Source organism: Colletotrichum gloeosporioides (genome assembly GCF_011800055.1).
Source record: "Colletotrichum gloeosporioides strain Lc1 chromosome Unknown consensus_13, whole genome shotgun sequence".
Taxonomy (NCBI): Eukaryota; Fungi; Ascomycota; class Sordariomycetes; order Glomerellales; family Glomerellaceae; genus Colletotrichum; species Colletotrichum gloeosporioides.
Window position 1 is genome coordinate 41,029 of NW_025544658.1, and position 22,344 is coordinate 63,372.

Sequence of the window (22,344 nt, forward strand, 5' to 3'; positions counted from 1 at the left end):
ATTAGATACCATCACCATGTTTGAAGCTTATCTCTATCTCACTTGATCATTGAAAGCAGTGCAGATGTCATGGAACAAATGGAAAGAACATTCAGTCTAAACGTGTTGGTATCTAAACTCCGCGTGTATCATTCAATCCCTCAACTCCGGTGCCCCCAAGCCTGCCCCGGTCGAACGAACTGGGTATATAAAGACAACACAATCTACAACTACAACCATCAATCTCTACTTCCACCTCGGCTGCGCCGCCGGCGTCGGGTACGGCTGCACCCTGCTCCTCCTCCTCGTAACCCTCTGCGGCCTCCCCGATGACGAAAGCGCCCCGGAGCTCCCGGCACTCGCCCCGTGCGCCGCCGCAGCTTCCGCAGCCGCCGCCGCCGTCTTCCCCGTCCGCGCCGCCCTCGTCACCCTCGTCGCCGCAGCCTTCTGATTCGCCGTCACCGGCTCCTTCTTCGCCCTCGTCGCCGTCGTAGGCCTGCTCGGCTCAGACCTTGTCTGGCTCTCCACCCTCCTCGCCATCCGCAGCGCCCTCCCCGTCGTCGTGGTCGTCGTCTTCGTCGGCGACGGCGGCGCAGTAACCGGCGCAGCAGCAGCAGCAGCAGCCGTCCTCCCGCTGCGGCCCCGCGTCTTCAACGGCGCCGGCGCAGCAGCCCGCCTCGCAGCCCCGGACCTCGTCGCCGCAGGCGTAGGCGGCACGGCCACCGCCACAGCTACCACCGGCGCCGCGGGCTCCGACTCGGCGCCCTCCTCCGTGACCAGCGTCGGGTCCTCGTCCGGGGGTAGATCGCTCCGCCGCGCCGCCGCCCACTCCTGCACCCTTCTCTCCCTCGCAACCTGCTCCTCGTCCACTTCCGCGCCCTCGCCCGCCAGCCGCTCCGCGACGCGCAGCTTCGTCCACGACGACTTCATAATCTGCCGCTGCGCCTCGCTCTGCCTCAACCACTTGCAGAACCGCTCGTTGCTCCGCTGCCACCGCCTCGCATCCCCCTCTTCCTCCTCTCCATCCTCCTCCGGCCCCGGCTGCTCCCGCTCCCAGCTCGGCTCGCTGCTCTTCGCCTCCAACGCCTCCTGTTCCTCCAAGGCGCTGACCGCCCGCCCGGCCTCGAAGTACCGCCCCGCCGCCGCGATGGCCATCTCCTCCGCAGCCTCGAGGTTCGACCGTGCCGTCAGGCACACATCGCCGTGCGCGCCGAGGTCGCGGCGCACCCTCTCGCGGCGGTCCTCGGCTGCCGCGAGCGCGGCCGCGAGCGCCTCGATGGCCTCGTTGGCGTCCTCGAGCTCCTGCATCTGCCGCTTCATCAGGGTGAGGGAGGTCTCGCAGAGGGAGCGCGCGCGCTCGAGGGCGGCGTCGGCTTGGAGTTTGTCGCGCTCGGCGTCGTCGCGCTCGTGGATCGCGCAGCGGTGGTCGAGGAAGGTGGTGTGTTTGCCCGAGTGGCCGCAGTTGCGGCAGGCGTCGGGGTCCATGGCCGGCTTTGTGGCCGGACTGGCTTGTGTCTCGGGTCGGTGATTGTGTGTTGTCCCGTGCTTCCCGTCCCGCACTTTCCGGTGTGTTGTTGGTTCCAATCTCGGTCTTCCGGTCTGGTCGGATCAGGCGTATGTTCGTGCTCTGCTCGAGCTTGCTTCAATCTTTTCCGTCCCTGTCCGTCGGGGGAGGGACCCGTTGTGGCTGTGGCATTGTAGTGTAAGCAATCAAGCCTCTCAATGATGGGAACCATCTCCCATTCCCATGTCCAGCCCTAAGGGAGCTAGGCAGGGGAGGGGGATCCGGAAGATTGACAACCTGCCTCACCTCTCTGTTGCTTCTTGCGAATCTCCAAGATCGATCTTGCTTCTGCGGTGGAGATGTGTTTATCACGAGATAGTCCAGAATGCAAGAGCAAATGTAGGGATCAAAGGTGGACGGCGGGAAAAACGTGGTAAATGGGGGAGGGGAAGGGGGCCCATGGGAATGGATGGGGATGGTGTCAGGTTCAAAAAGCAATCGAACCTCGCGAAACGGCGCAGCTTCATTGGCAACGAGGCCGGGGTTCTGACGTCTGCCCACCAACAGCAGCGAGGGAAAAAAGGGTCACGATCCTCTTTTTTTGTGTCCACGGTTCCCGCTTTGAAAGATTTGCGGTGGGTTCTTGTGCAGGCAGGCCAGGGGTTGGGCAGAGCCGGCCAAAGTGTGGATAGCTTGGGCTCGTTACGAGTTAGCGATGACGGATATTGGAGCTCCATCTAGTATATGCCAGATGAGTTTTACCGGAACCTTGGGTTCGAGAGATTTGGTCCCTGCTGCGTGTGAAAGCAGCACATCTCGCAGTGAACAAACTTGTGATGCTCTGGTGATACGAGTTTGAGGCATTTGTGCTTGACCGACTCTTTGCAATTGACTCCAGCTGTGCATGCTGCAGCTCCAGTGACGACGAGTAATGAAGGCTTCTTCCCGCCTCACCGACATCTTTCACAAATCCGTCACGTCACGCGATGATGCGTGCTGCATACGTATGTACGCCCAAGCACACACGACTCGCAGGCCATGTCACCCGGCAGCTCCTCGCTCCCAGCGGCCTGGTAATAAACTCCCAACACTACTGCGCGGCCTGCCGGAACGCATGCGACCCTGACATTCCGGGTGGGCATGTTCAAGACGCAGAGCGAGCGAGCGACAGACCCAGAGAACTTCTAGAACCTCCACTGTTTCATTGGGGCCGCCTTCTGTGCCGATTCGTTGCACAAGGTGCATGGGGGGGGGGACGCACACCCGTTGCAACTTGCAGCGCCGCCGTTGCTCCGTCAGAAGAAGAAAACAAAAGGATATTTCCGATGATCCCCATAAGACGAGGCCCCAGAATTTACATAAAATCTGTTAGGTTTTGGGTAGCTCTCCACCGAGATTGCTTCCCAAAGCGGCATGGCGTCTTCAGGTGAGCCCCGTTTTGCGGATACGGCGGGCTCTTGCTGGGGTGAGGAAACTCGCACTTTCGGCTGCGGCGTCCAGGAAACGAGCTCCTGGAGCAGAGCACCCCTATCTGGTCCGGCGACCCTGGGTTTTGGCAGGGTCCCTTGACAGGGGTAGCTCCGAGGCGAGAAGGGGGCAACGGGGGTCAGGAGGTCCGCTCCAACGGGGTTTTCTTGGGTCTGAAGCTCCGCAAGGTGGAATTCATAAAGGAAATGTGTTTGACGTGTTTTGTGCAATGATGCAAGAGAGTTTGGCAAACTGTGCGCACAGTGTTCGTTTCGGTCTGCGGTTTGCGAGTGCGTTCCCGGCGCCGGCGGCGGATGTGACGGTGCAATGTTGCCCCGCCGGCCCGCTCCCGCTCCCGAGTGAGACTCGGGCCATGCGAGCGGTTGGTGCATGTTCGGAAGCTAAGGAACCGGGATTGTGCTTTCATTTTTGCTAGTCGCCTGTGCTTTTTGAAGCACGCCAATCGATCGAACTGCAGCATGCTCCCCCTTGGTTGTTTGTACACTAACTCGGCCATCGTTGAGACTTGGTATTGTCTGAAGAATGGCATAATAGTGCTTGAACATTTGACGGATGACCGAGCAGAGGCAAATGGTGATCTTGTCTGTATTGTGGTATTCTCGCTTCGAAAATGTGTAGTAAACTTCCGTGTCCAACGTGGGTCTCATCATCTTTGCGTCTTATCCTCCCCTCAACTCGGGTACGGCTGCGTCCTCCGTGTCCGCCGGGTCGTTCGCTGCGGCCGGCCGGAAGCAGCTGGAGACGCCGGGGCACGGGGAGTCGCGGGGATACTCCGGCTCGGCCCCGGCTGCGGCTCCGACTCTGGCTCCGGCTCCTCCTTCTTCGGCGCTCTCGCCATCACTTCTACTTCTTCCTCTCCCTCCTCCTCTTCTTCTTCCTCTTGATCCTCCCCCATGTCCTCTTCCACCTTCATCTCCTGCTTCACGTCCGTCCGATCCGGCACAGCCGACGCCACCCGCCACAGATCCTCGCCCGTGCCCTCCCGCTTGACCGAAACCCGCGACAGCATGGCCGGCGAATGCAGCTCCGACAGCTCGTCCTCTTGCTTCACCGACGGCCCCGGCGTAGGCGTCTGCACGCCGGCAGCCCACGCCTCCACCCGGCTCAGCCGTTGTCTCTGCTCCTGGGCGTACTCCCGAGCCGCATGCTGTCTGCCCTGCTGCTCCCTCGCCCGGATGTGTGAGCGCACGAGGTGATCACAGTGATCCGCATCGATCATTCGCCCAGCTGCCTCGGCCTCGCGCACCCTCCTCTCCACGTACAGCTGCCGCTCAGCCCGCTTCCGCCGCCCATGCTGCCTTTCCGCCTCATGCGTCCTACGACCAGCGATCCTCCGCTTGTACGCCAGCTCCCACGCATAATACGCCGTCGACTGCTCAAAGCTCAGCTCCTCCGGCTCGTCATCCGTCTCCTCATCCCACCACTCCGTCCCGGCCTCCCAGAAATGCGGATCCAGCGCCTGCACGCGCTCCGTCCCCTCCATCTCCGCGTCAAAGTTCCCCGCCTCCTCGCCCGCGTTCTCCATCGCCGCAGCCTCCGCCTCCTCGCGGTACTCCGCCGCGCGCATGACGTCGATGAGCGCCATCTTCTGCCGCTCCGCGCGCTCGCACAGCGCCTGCTGCGCCGCCAGCTTCTCGTCGAGGTCCTCGCGGCGCGCCTCCGCGGCGTCGAGCGCCTCGCGCAGCGAGTCGACCAGCGCGTCCTGCGCCTCGATCTGCTCCTCCCAGGCGTCGACGCCCTCCTGCGCGGCCGCGAGCATGCGCTCCGCGCGCGCAAAGGCCCGCTCGGCCATGGTGCGCCCCGCGACGGCCATGTTGCGGTCCCAGACGGCGCAGTAGTAGCCGAACATGTCGATGTGCTTGCCGTAGTTGCCGCAGCCTTTGCAGCAGCGCTCGTCCCGGTCGTGCGGGGCCAACCACAGGGGGTCCATCTTTGGAGTCGTCGCCGGCTTGGGCTGCGCTGGTCTTTGGCGGATGGTGCGGGTTATGATATTTCGCTGCCGGGTGGTGGTTTTACATGTGCAGGTGAGTGTTAGACAGCAAGAGGTTGCGACGTTGGAAGTTGCTCCGTCAAATATAGGATGGAGAGTTGACGGTGAAGTGGTGAGAATGAGCGAGGCACAAAGAAAATGACGCGGTTGAAACACGCCCGAAGCTGTTGGATGGGAGACGCGTCTGTGGTTTGAATTCCTAGTGGCTCAAGGTGACTCTTGCGCCCCGTGTGACGCCACGCTTCAGGGGCTGATTCGCTGTGGGATTGGCCTGCGCTGTTACACGTGGTCGTGCGCCCACGGCAGTTCAGGGGTTGATTGCATCCCAATTAGTTGCTTTTTCTCCAACATGCAATGTCCATTGGGCGACGTGGAATCTCTCGGGTCGATTTTTCACCTGATTGATGTTCCGATCTGGATCAATATGCACCGGGGGATCGAGTGAAATGTGTGCGATCTTGCCATCAAAAGCCGGCGCTGGAAAGGGACGGTATCCGTGGAGGGCCTCGCAAATAAATTGAGCAAATTCAGGGAACTTGCTCTTGCGATGATATTTGAATGAGACTGTACTGTTAGAAATAGCGAACTCTATCGCAAGACTTAGTAAATAGTCTCGGAGAGACGACTTTTGCCCCTTTGACTAACGGATATGTTACTTACCCACGGATTCTACTGTCAATTTTTATACTCGTCCTACTGGCCATGGGCGTTTTGAAAGGTATCTAATGGCTGTTCTATTTTTGAGACTATCCTCTTCGGGGTGTGAGCACCATCATGCAATCCAAGACAAGCTGAAGCTGAACCTGGATGTTTCCTGCTCCCTTCAGATTTTGTATACACAATGTGTTGGTGCTCAGGTTAGTTGCTCTGGCAGCGGCGAGATATATCCCCCTCATTAATTTCCCTTCTCACAATCATCATGACTTTTCTCCTCTCGTCCACCATGCGTATATACATGTATGCACCATTCATCCTTGCCGTAAGTCAGTGTACGCATCTTGTTCACGGCCTCCGTTTTTCTTTCAATCAGCATGACCAACGGACTTCGGAATGGAAAACGGACATCACGCACATCCTCGCGGAGAACTAGAACTGCAGTTAAAACCTCGAACGCTATTGCCAAGACCCAAGAAGCATCGCCTACGGCACGTTTGGTTGCATCCTGGAGAATTATCCCGAGTTTCTGAAGGCCGGGCAGGCTGCCGCGACTCTCGTTCTCGGGCTCGCGCCGCCGCTCTTGCAGCAACTAATTCCCACGATGGCTGACACGGCCGTTCTGGCAATGCGGCGACCATTCCTGGCTATCCTGATCAGCTTAGCCGCCCCAGGTATTAGAGTCCTATCTGCGACGGAAACTGTTGATCGCATCGAAAATCTCGCCGAAGGGATGTCCCTCGGGACGCCCCCCGGAAATGCCAGTATACCCAATTTGGTCGGCATTCTTTTCATACTGACATTGCAATATATGAGCTGGTCAATTCCATGTTTCTTCTCAATCTATTCACGACATACCAGTTGAGCTGCCGCGCCATATGCACATTCGCTCCTTTGGCGCCGGGGTTTCCTCTAGTTTGGACCCTACCGTGCATAGCCGGCCACACCATTGCTTGGGCATTCATCCTCCGACGTATCAATATAGACCAAACCTGTCCCCAAGAAACGAGACTGCTCGCGAGATGGCGCAGGTCAGAGCTCAAGTTGTCCAGACAAATAACACCGTGGGCGTTCGGAACCCATACGGGGGCGAAAACTCCGAAGAAACCGTCGCTTCAAGCAAGCTTCTCATATTTAACCTGAGCGTGCTTTACGTTGTGAATGTTGTACAAGTCCTGTTCGGCGTCATCTGTCTCTCTAGCATCGTTTTCGTGCGTGTCACGGATGCTATATGGGTTGTGGGCCGATATCTCATCTGTAGTCTCGTCTGCTGGGGCGTCTTGTTGTTCGAGTTTACCAGAATGAGGTCTCGGAAGGTGGAGGTTGACTTCAGAGCAAGGGCTGTGAATTATCCCTCTTTCAAATCACCAGAATAGACGTCTCTTTCTAAACCGAGCCTATGAGCGTGGCTTCGCCGGGGAGAGAAGGCGGACTGTGGAACACAGCACGAATCCTACATGAGGCGCAGACGCATGGTTAGTCTGGACTTTTCTCGTTGCGGAATTGTGATGATGAGTATGAATGGTAAATTGATGCTCCTTGAAGTTTTGGCACTGCGACCAAAGCGACGAAGTGCAGAACCTTGAGGCAAAGACCAAATCATCAACCAACGGGACGAGTTAGCGGTAGTTGTAATGCGCTTCAACGGACGAGGACTTGTACGTAGCCGACGAAGGGGTCTCGCACAAGCTTTGGGTCGGTAACTAGCCGCCCGACAAGGACTCGTCACACTTTTCGCTGGTGACTTGTTGGCTGGTTGGTGAAAAGATCGCAGACATTGCGATCCGACAGGCATTGAATCCTATCCGGGTCCGTGATCCCTGTCCAAATACATTTTCGGGGAAATCGTTTAATTGAGCCTGCGGATACAGGGGAGATTGTAACTTTTCCCGCTGATAATTGGTCAGGTTAGCAATGTGTGCTGCCGGTTCCAACAGCTTGCACCAACAGCTTGTCACATTAGCTACCAACAACTGTGATAGCTCACCGCTTTCTGTGAACCATATTCCGATGTCGTTCGAAGGTGAGCGCAGATGGATAGGTGAGTAGACTCTCCTGATAGGGAGAATGCTAATATGAGTTCAGCAATTGTGCTTTGACTCTATGTTGCATGCGTTATCGTTCGTGATGCTTGTGTGAATCCACGTCTTAACGACCAGTATTGCACTCGTAACGACCGCGAAGATCCACTCGCACCCCGGTCAACGACAAGCCCAGGCACGCCCGGCGCAGCCGTTACAATGTTCCAACAAACACCGTAAACCGATTAGCCGCCGGCCTGCGGGGTTCGTCCCTTTTCAAATCAATCACCCCACGAATCCGCGGCCAACTTCTCTCGTCCTGCGAAACTCTATTCTCACTCAACCTTCCAGCCTCAGCAGCAGGGAACGATCTGCCAGTTGTACCAAGACTTGGCTCGCTTGACGCAAGATGTACAACCCATCGGCAGGCCGCGCGACGGGCTATGCACCGGACCAGATGGAGCTAGACCCGCCCACGAATGCCGAGGAGTCGGACGCGGTGGAGGTCGATGACATTGACAGTGTTCGTGTGCCAATAGAACTCGCGACTAGCGATCGAGACGCACAGCCTAACGGTTGCGCAGCTAGCCGATTCCACCATGGACTTTGACGACCGCATGTAGGTACCCTTCATCCCGCCGGAGACTGAAGCTGCAAGACCCAAGCTCGATGTAGGCAGCCGCTGATGACTTAATGCAGCTCCTCGTACACGAAGTCCATGACGGAGAGCGTGAAAAACCACAAGAAAGAATACGGTCGGCGATATCACGCATACCGAGAAGGATGTAAGTTCTCATTCTGAGCCGGCCGTGATCATCGCCAATCTCGTGGGCGAGTTGCTGACTAGAGACAGCATACAATTTTCCCAATGATGAGGTCCGTTTCCGTGGCCCCCTAACCTGCCACAACCCTCCCCCCCCCCCCCCCCCCCCCTCNCCCGCCCCAACCCCCCCCCCCCCCCCGTCACTGACTTGAGGCTACGGCAAATTTACTCCAGGGAGAGATCAAACGACTAGATCTCATGCATACTCTGATTTCAAAAACCATCGGTTGGCGGTGGTTTTTGGCTCCGGTGAATCACAAAAATATGCACCGCATTCTCGACGTCGGAACCGGAACCGGCACCTGTATGTATCACAATAAGTCGTGGCACTACGGGCATGTAAAGGAACTTTATGTTCATACGAAGGCTAACATAAACTGAAGGGGCCATCGAGGTTGCCGACGTCTTTCCACACGCACTTGTTCGTACTACATCAGGCTGGTGACGATTAGCACGGAACTAAGAAAGACACAGGTTATTGGGAACGACCTCAGTCCGATTCAACCAGAATGGTACTCATGCTATACCTTTTTATTCAACAAGGGAGGCTGACTGGCGAGCAGGGTTCCGCAAAACTGCAAGTTCGAGATCGACGACGTCGAAAGTGCATGGTATATGGATGCGCCTTTTGACTTCATCCACGTCCGCTACATGGCATGCTCTCTGCGCGACTGGCCGACATTCGTGGGGAGAGTTTACGAGTAAGTCATGACATCCGAGCCGATGAACACATGGTCATGGCACAATGAGTACATATCTAACACAACCCACCATGAAAGTAATCTTGAACCTAACGGCTGGGCCGAGTTCTCCGACATGAGCGTGCTCTACGCATGCGACGATGGCACGTTGACAGAGGAGCATGCACTCATGCGGTGGGACCGGCTTTTCATGCAAGCCTGTGATATACTCGGCCGCGAACACTCCCCAGGCCCGAAATTGGAGGGCTGGATAAGACAGGCACCCTTCACGAACGTTAAATGTCATCATTTCAAGATCCCACTCGGGCCTTGGCCCAAAGATCTTCATATGAAAGACCTCGGGTGGTGTAATCTGATTCAGACGCTCGAAGGTCTTGATGCCTTCACGCTGAAACTCTTTCGAAGTGTCCTCGGGTGGACCGAAGAAGCAGTTCAGGAGCTTCTGGATGAAGTTCGCCAAGAACTTGAGAAGAAAACCTACCATGCCTATCTCAACTAGTGAGTAGCTTTTCCCCTGTTACAGTCTTCGTCACCAACCTCAGGGCTAATCGTCATTCAAGCTATGTGGTGTATGGACAGAAGCCTTCATATTAGGCAAGGAGAGAAATTCAACATCTTTTGGCGGGTGTACCAACATGGGTGAAGATGCATTCTTATAGATATTTAATGCAGAAGTTTATGTAGTTTCAAGAGCGACTGTGGGTATGATGAAACTCTTCCTAAGTATGTACAGTGATTGAAACCGGATTCGTGCAATGACTCTGTGTCCAGAGAGACACCGGAAACCTAAGAAAATGCCGCACTGGATGCAAAGAAAGCAAACTAAGGAAAGCGATGAAACTCGTTCGATATCCCCCTACCATAGACAGAAAACCAGTCCTCAGCCCCCAGGCACTCCCGCACGGATGTTGTCGTACTTGCTGTTCGGGTAGCTCAACTGGTTCTCACTCGAATCCTGCGCAGCACTGCCACCGAGAGCATCGAAGCTGGTCTTCATCAGACTAGTGTCATCGGTCCCGTCCCCGCTGGCCTCCCAGAACATCGACCCTCCAAGGCCCTTGCTTTGCAGGTAAGAGACCTTGGTTCTTACCACAGCCGGTGTGTCGTAAGAGATGAGCTCTTTAGCGCTGGAGTCGTAGCTGTAGGATGCCACTGCGGCTGCATCGTACAGCTCCGTGGCACCCGCACGAGGAAGTGCCTTGTAGTCCCACACACCGTTCTCCCATGATCCGCTGCCGATGCCGGTGAACGGCTGACCGATGCCGTTCGTCTGCTCAAAAGAACGACCGTAGATGGGCATCCCGAGGACGATCTTGGAGGCGGGGACACCGGCAGCGAGGTAGTCGCTCACGGCCTTGTCGGTTGAGAAGGGGGTGGCGGTTGGGTTCGCTGGGTTCGGGAAGAGGTTTGCTTGGTGGCCGCTGTTCGCATCCCAGGATCCGGCATAGTCGTAGGCCATGAGGTTGAAGGCGTCGATGATGTCCGACATGGCCTTTAGCTGCATGACGTTGTAGTGGTCAGGTCCTGCGGGCGATGCGACAGTAAGGAGATAGTGGTAGCCCGGGGTGTACTGCGCAGCATAGGCATCCAGCTGGCTTCTGATCTCTTGAAGAAGCAAGACGAAGTTGGCTGCATCGCCCGCCGTGGCAGGGTACTCCCAATCCACGTCAATTCCATCGAAGCCCCAGTCTGTCATCGTAAGTTAGTTCCAGTGGCTTCAGCGTCGTGCCCTAGATGCATACCTTTCATAAGCGTGATCGATGATGATGCGAAGAGAGATCGGCCTGCTGCAGTGCTGGCAGCAGCCGGGAAGTTGGTAGACCAGGTCCAGCCACCGATGCTGAGCATGACTTTCATCCGGCGATTGGCTTTCTTCAGGAGATAGAGCTGCTTGACGCAGCCGTACGCGTTTGTGCCGACATCATTCCAGGCTAGTGAGTAGTAGTGAGATAAGCTGTCCGGTAGGGTTCAGGATACATCAGGGCTTACAGTCGGAGGCGTAATGCTTCTCCAAATCAGAGTATGTGTCTGCAGTGTAACTGTAACATGTCAGTTAAACAGGCCTCAAAAGTGTCACAGACCGGCGATGAGATATCGATACTTCTCGATATCGAAGGAACTTACACCTCTCCAGTATCCCGCAGGTTCATGAACGCGTAGAGAACGTTCGTGATCTGAGATGCGGGGAGATCTTGTGGCTGATAGTTGCGTCCATAAATGGCCCTGAATCTGACTTAGCATATAAAAAGTAGTCTCGATCATAACTGGCAACATACCAGTTGGTGAAATACACAGCGTTGGTGTAGCCATTCAGGCCTCGGGTGGTGAGGTTGACCGGTGAGGCCTCGGTGAGACGGATTGCGGGAGACATGATGCTAGCGATAGCAACTAAGGAGCGGAAGAACCTCATCTTGACCGAAATTAAGAGGAAGCTATTAAATAGTCTATAGAAGGAGTGTAAGAAGAAGGCTGTACCGCACCTCAGCTAAACGTCACTGGACTTGAGGCGATCAACTGATCATATTATACTAATTCTGTCCGGTGAAGTTAGACAATGCGCTACCCAAGATCTCACCCACGAAACACTCAAAGAACTAGGGATACAAAGCCATTGTTGCCTCCGACTACACCTGTCATCTGAAAATTGTATGTGCAAGTTGGCTCGAGCTACATGCGAAACGTTACGTCCTCTGCCAATCAAACTCTCAACTCCCCTGGGCCAATCCTGACAGCTTTTTGGCTTGTGAAGAATTCGCAGCGCAATTTCCACGAGGCGCGTGAAGGCATCGTGGTCTTGTCGCTCGCGTCACGCTTATATGGTTACAACCAATTTGACAGTGATCCGTTAAGCGTGTGGTCTAGCGTGCCATCAACCCACCAAAGGATGACATACCTCGCGCGCCCATATTGGCTGCACCAGCGCACTGCGAATCTCGCGTGGAATTTCGCTTGTATGTGTGTGTGTGTGTACGCGCGTGTGTGTGCATGGTGGAGCGCCGCCAACACCATAGGTGAGGACTTGGTGATGGTGCCCGGTGAGTGGTTGGCGCAAGGTGAAGCAACGGAGCTAATGCAGGTGTAGCCGGTCTTTTCCTCTGCTAGCATGTCCAGCGACGCCGCCAGATTGGCTGGACGTCTTGCATTCTTCAAGAGCTACCCTTGAAGGGCCATGTGCCCCGAATTTGGTGAGTTGACAGCGAATGACCGAGTCGGGGCCGAATGTGACCCTCCACCCCTGGCCCTTATCGCTCTTTTCGGACAGGACTAACGTGAGCACATGCTGCCATTTCGACGAATCTGCTGAAGCCTCATATCGGCTTATCGCGGCAGTTCTTCCAGAGGTTTGTGACGTAGACTGAGCTGTTTTTCATTCCTGTTCAGTTGCTGAGGCAGGTATTATATTGACTGGAGCCAACAAGGCGGCATTCGGAAAGCAGCGCAACAACGACAACCAACAACACTTCCAACAAATCCTCATTCGGCATCGGGGTTACCCCGTCTTCCACCCACCTCCAACAATCCTACGGAACTTATTATCCTTCCGGAAGGTGGAGATCTGATAAGACTGGCACCGGCGCATCACCCGCCCCGCCCCCTGATCTCCAAAAGGGTTGCCTTCCAGGGGGCCTTTCACCATATGAGCTGTTGCCATCTGATTCTGTGCATATTACAGAGTGGCATCCGCGCCTGCTTTTGCAACTTTGAGTCCATCCGTACGGTTCATGAGGGTATGAGAGATCTGCAACGTTGCAATTGGCGACGACAGATGGACATCCCGAGTAGATTAGGATCTTCCCTCGTCGACGAACCAAGTTGCTGGCCTTCACTGACCGGATCTCGGCGAATGTTCCATACTACCTAGCTGCACATGGCGAGTTCGGACGGTTACCGCTGCTTTCCATGACTGGCTGCGCGCAAGGTTCCGGATCGGTCCGCACGTTACGTGCTAACCGACTGATGCCAGTCCCCTGACTCCGGCAATCTGGCATCGACGTTGGAGACTGACAATTGGGCAGAGGCAAGATTACCGTAAAGTATGACTACACCCCATGCTACGGAGCACGGGGGGATCAAATGTTGCATTAAGATATTTTATCATAACTCAAGTGGTCCTTACTGGGGCTTTGACGTGTCGATTTTGTTCCCTTTGACAATCACAGTCGTCGTCACATCCTGAACCGACTCACCCATTGATGCGCTTTCCTTGACTGCAACGGAAGGTTGTTGTGACATTGCAGGATTCAAATCCTTATCAATGCCAGCCTCGGCAGCTGCACCCGTGCCCTCTTCCACGCGTTCCTGTTTCTCAGCCAGCTCCGCTTCAGCACGCCTGATCCTCCGACACCTCATGATGGCCCATACCGTCAACGCCAGCACGATGAGCGAAAACCCGCCAACACCAACGCCGATGCCAATCTTGGCACCCTTGGAAAGCCCAACGGAGTCGTAGTAACCATAGCCGTCGCCCGATCCAGATCCATTCGGGTCGCACTCGTCAGACGTCGCGCCCACAGGACAATAGACTGAAACGACGACGCTGACCGAGGTAGACCCGGGGACCTCTGCAGCATAGCTGGGGAAAGGGATGACGTCTTCAGTCGCGCCGCCACCGAACTTGGTTTTCGCGATGGCCATTTCTGCGTTGGCGAGGTCGAACACCATGTACGCGCGCTTCAGCATCATGCCGCCGAGGCTAAATGTCGAGCTTGAGCTGCCGGATGTGGTGGAAGTTGAGGATGACGATGAGTTGTCTGACTGTACTCCAAAGAGGCAGTATTGTGTTGCGGTCTCAGTGTCCCAAGACCACTTGCTCGACGACCAAAAGTCAGCTGGAATGACGAGGTCGGAAACGGGCACGTTCAGAACCGGCCCATCGAAGCCGTGAAGCTGGATAGCCAGCTGTGCAGTTGAGGTGTTGGCAGAGCAAGGGACTACATAATTCGATTGCGACTCGAGCCACGTCGCGCCTGCGATGGCGTAGATATCTTGGGCGATGTCATCGGGAAGCCAGGACGCGATGTTGTGAGGACTGATCCGGACGAAAGGTTTGTCGTTGTAGGACGACCCAAGACTGCCCAAGGGCTCAAACGCATCCGATGATGACTTGCTGCCGTTGATAGAGTGAATCCGAGTGTTGAAGACCTTTGAGGTCGAAAAGCTAGTCACGATCGGGAACCGGGTGAGCGGGCCCTCAAACTTCGACCTGTCGACTGCACCCAAGAGCAGACTCCCAGACTCGTTAGAGATATCATCCACCCATAGACTGTACGCAGTGGAGTTGATCTTGCCTTCAGTGAATAGGCGGTCAGGAAGGGTAGGCAGACTTTCGCTGGTTGCATTATTTGAGCTGGAGCTGTAGGGACTAGGCGAGTACGCGCTCGTGTTGAAGCCCAGGGCCAGTACGCCAATGTATGTATCTGCTGTGTCAGCGATGCCCATGTTGAGTTTGCCCAACTGGACGTCGCCGATGCTCAGTGTTTCGCTCATAATCTCCCCATACGCGTACCCTTCGGTGTAGCTCGTCATGAACGTCTCAGTTCCAGGGTTGACATAGGTCGACGACTCGTTGGGCATGAAGGAGCCGTATTTGCACCACCCGTATTTGAGCGAATATCCGTCCTCGTCGCAGTTGTTGGCGTTGACCACCCATGTCTCCCCTGCTTGGACGGTGAGCATCATCGACATGTTCTGTGGTGGCGTGCCGACAGTAACATTGACGAGATAGACCGTGTCCGCGCTGAAGAAGTCGACTGTTGAGGTGGAGCGACGTTCATCATCATCACGACGTCTGGCGTTACTGCTCAATGGATGAGACTGCCGGGTGAATGGTAGACGGACTTGAGCTGTTACCGCTGCGGCCCATAGAGCGACCGCGAACACGACGGCCAACCTCATGGTAGGGCGAAGAGGGAAGAAGTGAGTGACCGTGGTGCATGCATAGCGAGAAGAGAAGAAAGGGGGAAAACGTTTCGAAGGATTCACGAGAATTTTAGGCTTCAAGAGGGTGCGGCACAGAATGCGGCACAGCAATCATAATCCATTGGTACTAGGCAGCAGAGCAGAACAACACTAACACGAAGGATCAAGATGCTGTTGACAGGGGGTTAAGCGACATTACGAGGTGGGACTCCGCCCTTCGCTGGGTAAGGTGATTAACATTCCTCAAGACAGAAAATAAAACCAGGCTCTGAAAGAGAACATAAAGGATGTACAAGATCTTCCAGTAAATCAAATAGCAAGCGGGGCTTTAGGCGCTGGAGACTCGCCCAAGAGCTGCTTCAGTTCCCCAAATGCCTTGAGGATATCCTCCGACTTGGCCTCCCAATCCTTGCGCGAGTCTTCTCCAACCTCGCCCTTGATGGCTGCCACCAGATCTGGACCGGCGCCGCCCGCAAATGACAGCGCCGGGCGGGTCGCTGCAACACGGAGCTTCATGCCCTCCAGCGTGCCCTTGACCTGCTCCGACGCCCGGTTGCCGCCCGCGATGCCGTAGCTCACGACGGCCGCTGGCTTGCCGATCCACTCGTTGTACAGGTAGTCGATGGCGTTTTTCGTACCACCGGCCATGCCGTAGTTGTACTCTGGGACGACGAGGATGTACCCGTCGTACTTGGCGATCTCACTGCTCCACGCGATGGAGTGAGCATGCTCGAACTTGGCAACGGTAGGCACCTGGGCGGGAAGGGCGACTTCATCGTAGACGGGTAGGTTAAAGTTGGCGACTTCGACGAGCGAAAGGTCAATGTTGTTGGTGGATGCATCTTGGGTGATGGTGTTTTCTACAATTTCTGCGACCTTGGGGCCGATTCTGACTTTGCGAGTGCTGGTAGCAATGACAGCGACTTTCTTGGCGGCGGCCATGGTGGAAGTGGATGTTTCCCTTAGTTACGAGGTAATAGGGGACCTTGTTGTGAGTTTCGATGACAAGTCTTTGACCGATTAACCTCTTCTTGAGTTTTCAATGGGACACGAGGAACTCTGACTTTATACTCGCAACTGATGTCCGAGGACAACGACAAGCACTGCATTGCTTATGAGACAACTTGCTTCCTCAGCAAGCGACCGGCGTTTACTGCTACCTACCTTCCGTACCAAAGTTCCTTTTCAAGCCTCACATCGGCAGCGGTTTAGTTTGCTGGCCGTTGAAGTAACGCAAGTTCTGTACATTTCTTTTGAGCGTGTCGCCGATTAGAAATGCAAGCTTGTGTGTTGAGGACACCTTGAGGTTTTTCCACTGCATGCAAAGACTCGCGCGCGCGCGCGGGGTCTGCAACTTGACCACCGACACAAACTAATATGCAAGGTGTGCAAGTTGACGCGGACCATTGGCGTCCTCTTTGCGATGAGCCAACAGTTGTGGCTTAAGGTATGTTCCTGCCGCCTTGGCTGCTTACGGTGGCGCCCGCGCGGTATCAGCACATCGGTCGGAGTTGGGCGCAAAGCCCACACGCAATCCCGGCGTTGTCAGACGGAGAGCAAGGGATGAACCGCGCGGCCGTTGACTAATAACTCAAACGGCTTTTCCAACGAATGAAGTGCCTTTCATCGCACATCTGACGCAATCAACAACACCCAGAGGTTTTCGCTTACAACAAACACTCTATCGCAATTCTGCATCTCTTAGCTTGGTTGCATCCGCCCCAGCTCGCATCTGTGGCCCACCAACCACGATCTGGTTTCTCAATGCCTCGGTGGCTCAGTGGTAAAGCGTCTCACTCGTAATGAGAAGATCGGGCGTTCGATTCGCCCTCGAGGCAATACCTTCCTTTTTCACTCTTTTTGGCGAAGTGTAATGGGCGTTTTGCAGGTTCTGGTGTAATGCATTGCAGACTTGCGTGGTGTGAAGGCAAGTTATGGATGAGATGAAGTTTCAACAGCCCCGCAGACGTATGGTCTAAGCTGAAGAGATTGGAGTGTTCTTTAACAGAACAATGTAAAAACGTTCTGAACGGGATCGAACGTGAAAGGAAACATGCACTGTAACCGTTTGTCGTCAACCGAAAGACTTGGATTTGTTTCGCATTGATCTAAGAGCTTTTTTTGTTCCTAAGGCAGTACCTATTCCGGTTCTGTGAGACGAAGGTCCTCCTGTTAATTATAAATCCAGGTCTTCCCTTAAACCTAATGCACGAAGTCATGGCCACGTCGGCACTTAATCGCGCTAAGTTCTTAGTAATGTGAGCAGTCGATAATACCACTCAAGCTTGACCCACGACGCCGCACAACAATTAGTTGCTTACGGCTCGGAGGTAGTGGGGCAGAAGACCGATGGGTGGACCTCCCGGGCGGACATTAAGCGTTGACCGAACGTCGCCGTCGCCGGAAATGCCCAAGCCGGAATTCCGGGCATCTACGTCATGGTCTCGATAGAGTTACCGATGATGGGATCAGACCCTCACTCATTAGCACCCTGTGGGCCGTAGCCGGTACCGAATGAGAAACCGAGCTGCGCTAGCTTCAGCGTTTGCTGAGGAAGAATAAAAGTCTGCGTGATCCCCGACCGTTCGACGGCCTTCGAACGTTGACATCAATTCCACTGAAAACCTTGCATCAAAGCTTAAACAACATGAGAATCGTCGCGGCTGAAGAACACTTCAGCTCAACGGCCTTCGATGGCCAGCTCCCTGCGCATCATCCGGGTTTTGAATGGCCTGTGTCGCAGTTGCGGGACCTTGGGGTAGGCCGCATCGCCGATATGGACAAATATGGAATCAGTACACAGGTAATAGTGTCTAGGAACCAGCCGCATGTGCAATCTCTGATGTAATTCCAGGTACTCTCTCAGACAGTCTACGACGTGAAAGACATTGAAAGATGCCACAAAACAAACAACCAACTGTTCGAAGCTGTCAAAGCACAACCAGCGCGATTCGCCGCTTTTGCATGTTTACCTACCGCGCACCCGGAGAAGGCGGTGGCAGAGTTCAGACGATGCATCAGGGAACTCGGGTTCAAGGGAGCTCTCATCAACAACACGGTTGACGGTGAGTTCCTTGACAACCGGAAATACTTTCCAATCTTCAAGGCAGCCGCGGATCTTGGGGTTCCCATTTATATCCATCCCAGCTTCCCGAGTCCGAAGGCCCTCGACGTCCTATTTAGCGGAGACACCATCTCGCCAGAAGCTACCTTCATGGTATCCACCGGAGCCTGGGGATGGCATTCGGAGGTCGGTCTCACCGTAGTCAGACTCATGTCGATAGGGCTGTTTGACAAGCTGCCCAACCTCCAGATCATCATTGGCCACGGTGGCGAGATGGTTCCGGTCATGATTGGCCGCATTGAGGATACCCTCGGAAAGGTGATGAAGAAGGCAGGGCAAAGAAAGGGACCGCTTCAATGCTTGCGAGAGAACTTCTACATTACCACGAGTGGCATGTTCACCACGACGCCGCTCAAGACGTTGGTTGATGTTATGCCGATGGACCGGATATGCTTCTCCGTGGACTATCCGTATGCGTCAAATGAGGACGGGAAACGACTCATTGACAGTATTGAGTTTTTGGATGCGGAACAGATGAAGTTGTTTACTCATGGGAATCTCGACAGACTGTTGGGACTAGGTTGGACCGAAAACGCAAAGGCCAAGATGTAATAACGATTTGAACCACGTTTCCTCAAACTACCTACCTTATTTGATCTCATAATCCTGTCTTTGTCTCGTGATTATAGTAATATCGGGGAGATAGGATTGCGAGAAGGTCGAATCGGACCTGGCGGTCAGGCTGAAGCTGTGATCCACGAAGTTCAAAGCCTCTTCTGCCTGGCTCCAGCAGGGGGATGATGGGCGGGACTGACTCCACTTGATCCGCCCGGAGCTAACACCCGATACAGTCCAACAAACACTACCTCAGCTGAATGGAAAGAGTATATAATAGGCACCAACAGGCACATGGCGCCAATAATTTGTTCGACTTATTTTCTCTCTCCATCTTTTTTAGGCGGCCTCCACGATGAATTCTCAAACCAAACTACCCTCGGGGTCATTGGTTATCGACTTCATCGCCAACTCACCCTTCGAGATAGCCGCACTCGTTTTCTCCCATATTGATAATATCGACATCAAAAACCTTCGATTGAGTTGCAAGAAGCTTGCCAATCTCGCTAGCCCTCACCTTCGCTTCAAGCGCGTCTTCATAGGCGCCAGCCCCTTGAACGTGGAGGTGTTCCGCGCGGTCGCAGAGCACGAGACGTTCCGCCACGACGTGCGCGAGATCGTCTGGGACGAATCTCGCTACGAAACTCCAGACTCTCGGGATCGCAGGTATCAAGGCGACTGGGACCTCCTTAATGAAGGTTCCGAACATTCGAGCGATGAAGAAAATGACGAAGAAGACAATGAAGATAGGCCATGGATCAAGTATCCACGTGGTCTTCCTTTCTGGTTTTACAGATGTTATCATGCCACCATCGAGAACTTGGAAGACAGACGTCAGGAGGATGTCAAGACTTTGCCGCAACATCTCGAGACATCGAAACAGCTTGCCACCGGGATGCCTATCCAAGACGCCTACGCACATTACCTGAAGCTACTTAAAGAGCAAGAACAAGTGCTGTCGAATACTTCGGCTGATGCAGTCGCTTTCGAATGGGCTTTGAACAATGACAGATTTCCTAACCTGAAGAGAGTCACTCTCACACCCGCAGCACATGGCATGCTTTTCAACCCGTTGTATCCAACTCCTGCTATTCGTGCTCTTCCGGACGGTTTTATCTATCCGCTTCCTCGTGGTTGGCCAACTCCTTTGCACGGAGAGGAGTTCGACGGTTGGGATTGGAATGATAAGATCGTGAAGACATTCCCAGTGGGGCACCCAAAAGAGACGTACATGGAGGTGAAGGACAAATGGCGTGGCTTTCGCCATGTCGTCAGAGTTCTCGCGCAGCCGACAAGCACAGGTATCACGGAACTCATTTTTGACGGCAATCAGATCAGCACTGGGCTTCCGTGTGCTATCTTCAATTCACCAGAACCTGAAGTTGATGCCGTTGAATACGAAAACCTTATTGCCATTATCAAAAACCCAGGCTTCACGACGCTTAAGCTTAACCTCATGATGGACGATCAGGGTTACATTGGCTACGGTGCTTTTCGCAACGGACGCCTGAAGCAGGCCTTGGAAGCTGCCAGTGATTTGCGATACTTTATTTTGGAGACCGACCAAGAAGACAACCCTGAAGAACTGTGGCGCGCCCAAAGTTCAACCATCGATCACTTTATCCCTCTGCGATCAATTTTCCCCATCGAGACGTGGAAGAACCTATCCCATTTTGGACTTTCGCGTTTTCTCGTTAAGCAGGAAGACTTACTGGACTTTCTTACTACCCTCCCGCAAACCTTACGGTCGGTCGAGCTCAGCTTCCTATGGTTCGCGAAAGACAGTGGCAACTATAGAGAGCTCCTCTTTGGCATTCGCGACACTTTAGACTGGCAGAGGCGGGCGACACGACCTCGACTACTTATTCGAGATGAGGGTGAATTCCAAGCGTTACCAGGGCGTGCCGTCTGGCTTGAGGATGACTTGGACGAGTTTCTTTACAGCAACGGCGAGAATCCTTACGTACTTCCTTCAGCATTGCCGCAGATTATGTCGTTTATGCCACATGCACCGGAAGGCTTGCTCCCGACTCCGACAGTAGGCTATGGGTTTGGAAGGCACAAGGATGCATTCGAGCCAAGATTTGAACGGCCATATGAGTCGGTTGCCGAGCTTACGTGAATGGGTATTCTTAGGGGCCCCGTACTGGACCTTGGAATCAGGAATGACCAATTAACCCACCAACCTACTCAGAGAACTGTGTAACGGATAGACGTCAAAAGTTCATGTCACAAATTTGGAGCGATCCATTCTTGGCAGGAGTCTCGCTCGTAGAAACCCACATGCGGAACCCTTGCAATTTCAATGCTTGACACGAAACCGCACTTTGGTCTATGTCATATCGAAATCGTCAGTTAATCGACTTGGTTAGTAATTATTCGTCGAACCTTCTACCCAGGGGCCAAAGGACTGGGTGCAGTCGCCATATCCTCAGCCCATGACCGCAAGGCGTGAGGTCTCCAGCATAGCCAGCAAAGTTGGGATTCGCCCGAGACGTAACGATTGGCAATCGATTATCAGCAATTGGTTATAATTAAATGATACCTACTCGAGAATGAAACGACTCGCCCTCGAGAGAGCCCAGTAAAGCGGAGCTAGGCATTTCGGGCTCGGTTTAATGGGGCATACCGATGGCGCATCACGAAACGGAGTTGCCGTGGCGCCCAGAATCCACGTGCGATCCACGGCCTGCGCGGGACAAGACAACACAACATTAATAATTACCACTAGAATAAGGAGTAAGTACATCCAATCATGGAACTGCTTCCTTGGACCACCAAGCGATCATCAAATGCAACATTAGCGAAGTCGGGAAAGGAAACTACTATGCTTATTTGGGGTGACCTGTCGTAAAGCGTTGCCGATTTTGTCATTTACAGATGCTTTCAGCAGGTGAATTGGTGACCCGCCGTTCTTTGCTCCAGAAAGCTGCAGGTAAAAAACATTACAGATTTGTCCTGGCTGAGAGGGCAAGCCAGGCGATTCCATATCTCGGGATCTCCTGTTATTTTGGATTCGTACTTGTTGGCGAGGATTCCGCCAACCGCCGAGACAGTAAACTCAAACCACTCTTGACGGAGACGCACAGGTCAAAGCAAACAAGAAATACTCAGGTAATGTCCTCAACCTGAGATGATTTGGCTCACCGAATTCTCAGTTCCAAGTGATTATCCTTGAAGAGAAGTATCCTTTAAGACTGTCGTGATGCCCTCAAGTATCCGAGGTAGCCTCATACCTAGAGGAAGGTATAAGGTGACCTACTTCTAACCTACTTATTTAGACTAATAATATTCTAGTATATTAAGATCTATTCTTTAAAAGACCTTTTATATTAAACTCTAATTTAGAAAGAATTAAGCTATTTTATTTATATAAATACTATATATATATTATAGTTAGTTTGTAATAATTATAAGCTTAGTTTATATTATACCTCTAAACTACTATCTATAAAATAAACTATAACTTTATTTAATCTAATTTTATATTTATTATATTCTACTTTAATTCTTAAACTCTATTCTTATAATTACTTTTAATTTATAATATATTTCTAATATAATAAATATAAAATTAGATTAAATA

At 53.7% G+C, this 22,344-nt stretch overlaps 8 protein-coding genes across 8 annotated transcripts; 3 read left to right on the forward strand and 5 right to left on the reverse strand.

Moving 5' to 3' along the window:
* Positions 1-225: 225 nt before the first annotated feature.
* On the reverse strand, positions 226-1,464 carry GCG54_00002439 (uncharacterized protein; the record flags this gene model as incomplete). Its single annotated transcript, XM_045402531.1, has 1 exon — positions 226-1,464. One exon carries the CDS (start codon positions 1,462-1,464, stop codon positions 226-228), a length of 1,239 nt encoding a protein of 412 aa, XP_045269149.1.
* A 2,177-nt stretch (positions 1,465-3,641) lies between these two features.
* On the reverse strand, positions 3,642-4,901 carry GCG54_00002440 (uncharacterized protein; the record flags this gene model as incomplete). Its single annotated transcript, XM_045402532.1, has 1 exon — positions 3,642-4,901. One exon carries the CDS (start codon positions 4,899-4,901, stop codon positions 3,642-3,644), a length of 1,260 nt encoding a protein of 419 aa, XP_045269150.1.
* Positions 4,902-8,045: 3,144 nt separating this feature from the next.
* Positions 8,046-9,754, forward strand: GCG54_00002441 (Secondary metabolism regulator laeA; the record flags this gene model as incomplete). The annotated part of the gene is made up of 9 exons (XM_045402533.1): positions 8,046-8,159; positions 8,221-8,255; positions 8,336-8,421; positions 8,490-8,512; positions 8,634-8,813; positions 8,934-8,971; positions 9,023-9,160; positions 9,239-9,658; positions 9,721-9,754. The coding sequence occupies 9 exons, from the start codon at positions 8,046-8,048 to the stop codon at positions 9,752-9,754; spliced, it is 1,068 nt and encodes a 355-aa protein (XP_045269151.1).
* Positions 9,755-10,040: 286 nt separating this feature from the next.
* GCG54_00002442 (Chitinase 1) lies at positions 10,041-11,570 on the reverse strand (the record flags this gene model as incomplete). The annotated part of the gene is made up of 5 exons (XM_045402534.1): positions 10,041-10,849; positions 10,903-11,091; positions 11,150-11,199; positions 11,285-11,383; positions 11,437-11,570. 5 exons carry the CDS (start codon positions 11,568-11,570, stop codon positions 10,041-10,043), a joined length of 1,281 nt encoding a protein of 426 aa, XP_045269152.1.
* A 1,703-nt stretch (positions 11,571-13,273) lies between these two features.
* Positions 13,274-15,055, reverse strand: GCG54_00002443 (putative aspartic-type endopeptidase opsB; the record flags this gene model as incomplete). The annotated part of the gene is made up of 1 exon (XM_045402535.1): positions 13,274-15,055. The coding sequence occupies one exon, from the start codon at positions 15,053-15,055 to the stop codon at positions 13,274-13,276; it is 1,782 nt and encodes a 593-aa protein (XP_045269153.1).
* Positions 15,056-15,388: 333 nt separating this feature from the next.
* On the reverse strand, positions 15,389-16,021 carry GCG54_00002444 (uncharacterized protein; the record flags this gene model as incomplete). The annotated part of the gene is made up of 1 exon (XM_045402536.1): positions 15,389-16,021. One exon carries the CDS (start codon positions 16,019-16,021, stop codon positions 15,389-15,391), a length of 633 nt encoding a protein of 210 aa, XP_045269154.1.
* Positions 16,022-17,726: 1,705 nt separating this feature from the next.
* On the forward strand, positions 17,727-18,755 carry GCG54_00002445 (Decarboxylase orsB; the record flags this gene model as incomplete). Its single annotated transcript, XM_045402537.1, has 2 exons — positions 17,727-17,882; positions 17,934-18,755. 2 exons carry the CDS (start codon positions 17,727-17,729, stop codon positions 18,753-18,755), a joined length of 978 nt encoding a protein of 325 aa, XP_045269155.1.
* Positions 18,756-19,113: 358 nt separating this feature from the next.
* On the forward strand, positions 19,114-20,880 carry GCG54_00002446 (uncharacterized protein; the record flags this gene model as incomplete). The annotated part of the gene is made up of 1 exon (XM_045402538.1): positions 19,114-20,880. The coding sequence occupies one exon, from the start codon at positions 19,114-19,116 to the stop codon at positions 20,878-20,880; it is 1,767 nt and encodes a 588-aa protein (XP_045269156.1).
* Between the last annotated feature and the right edge of the window lie 1,464 nt (positions 20,881-22,344).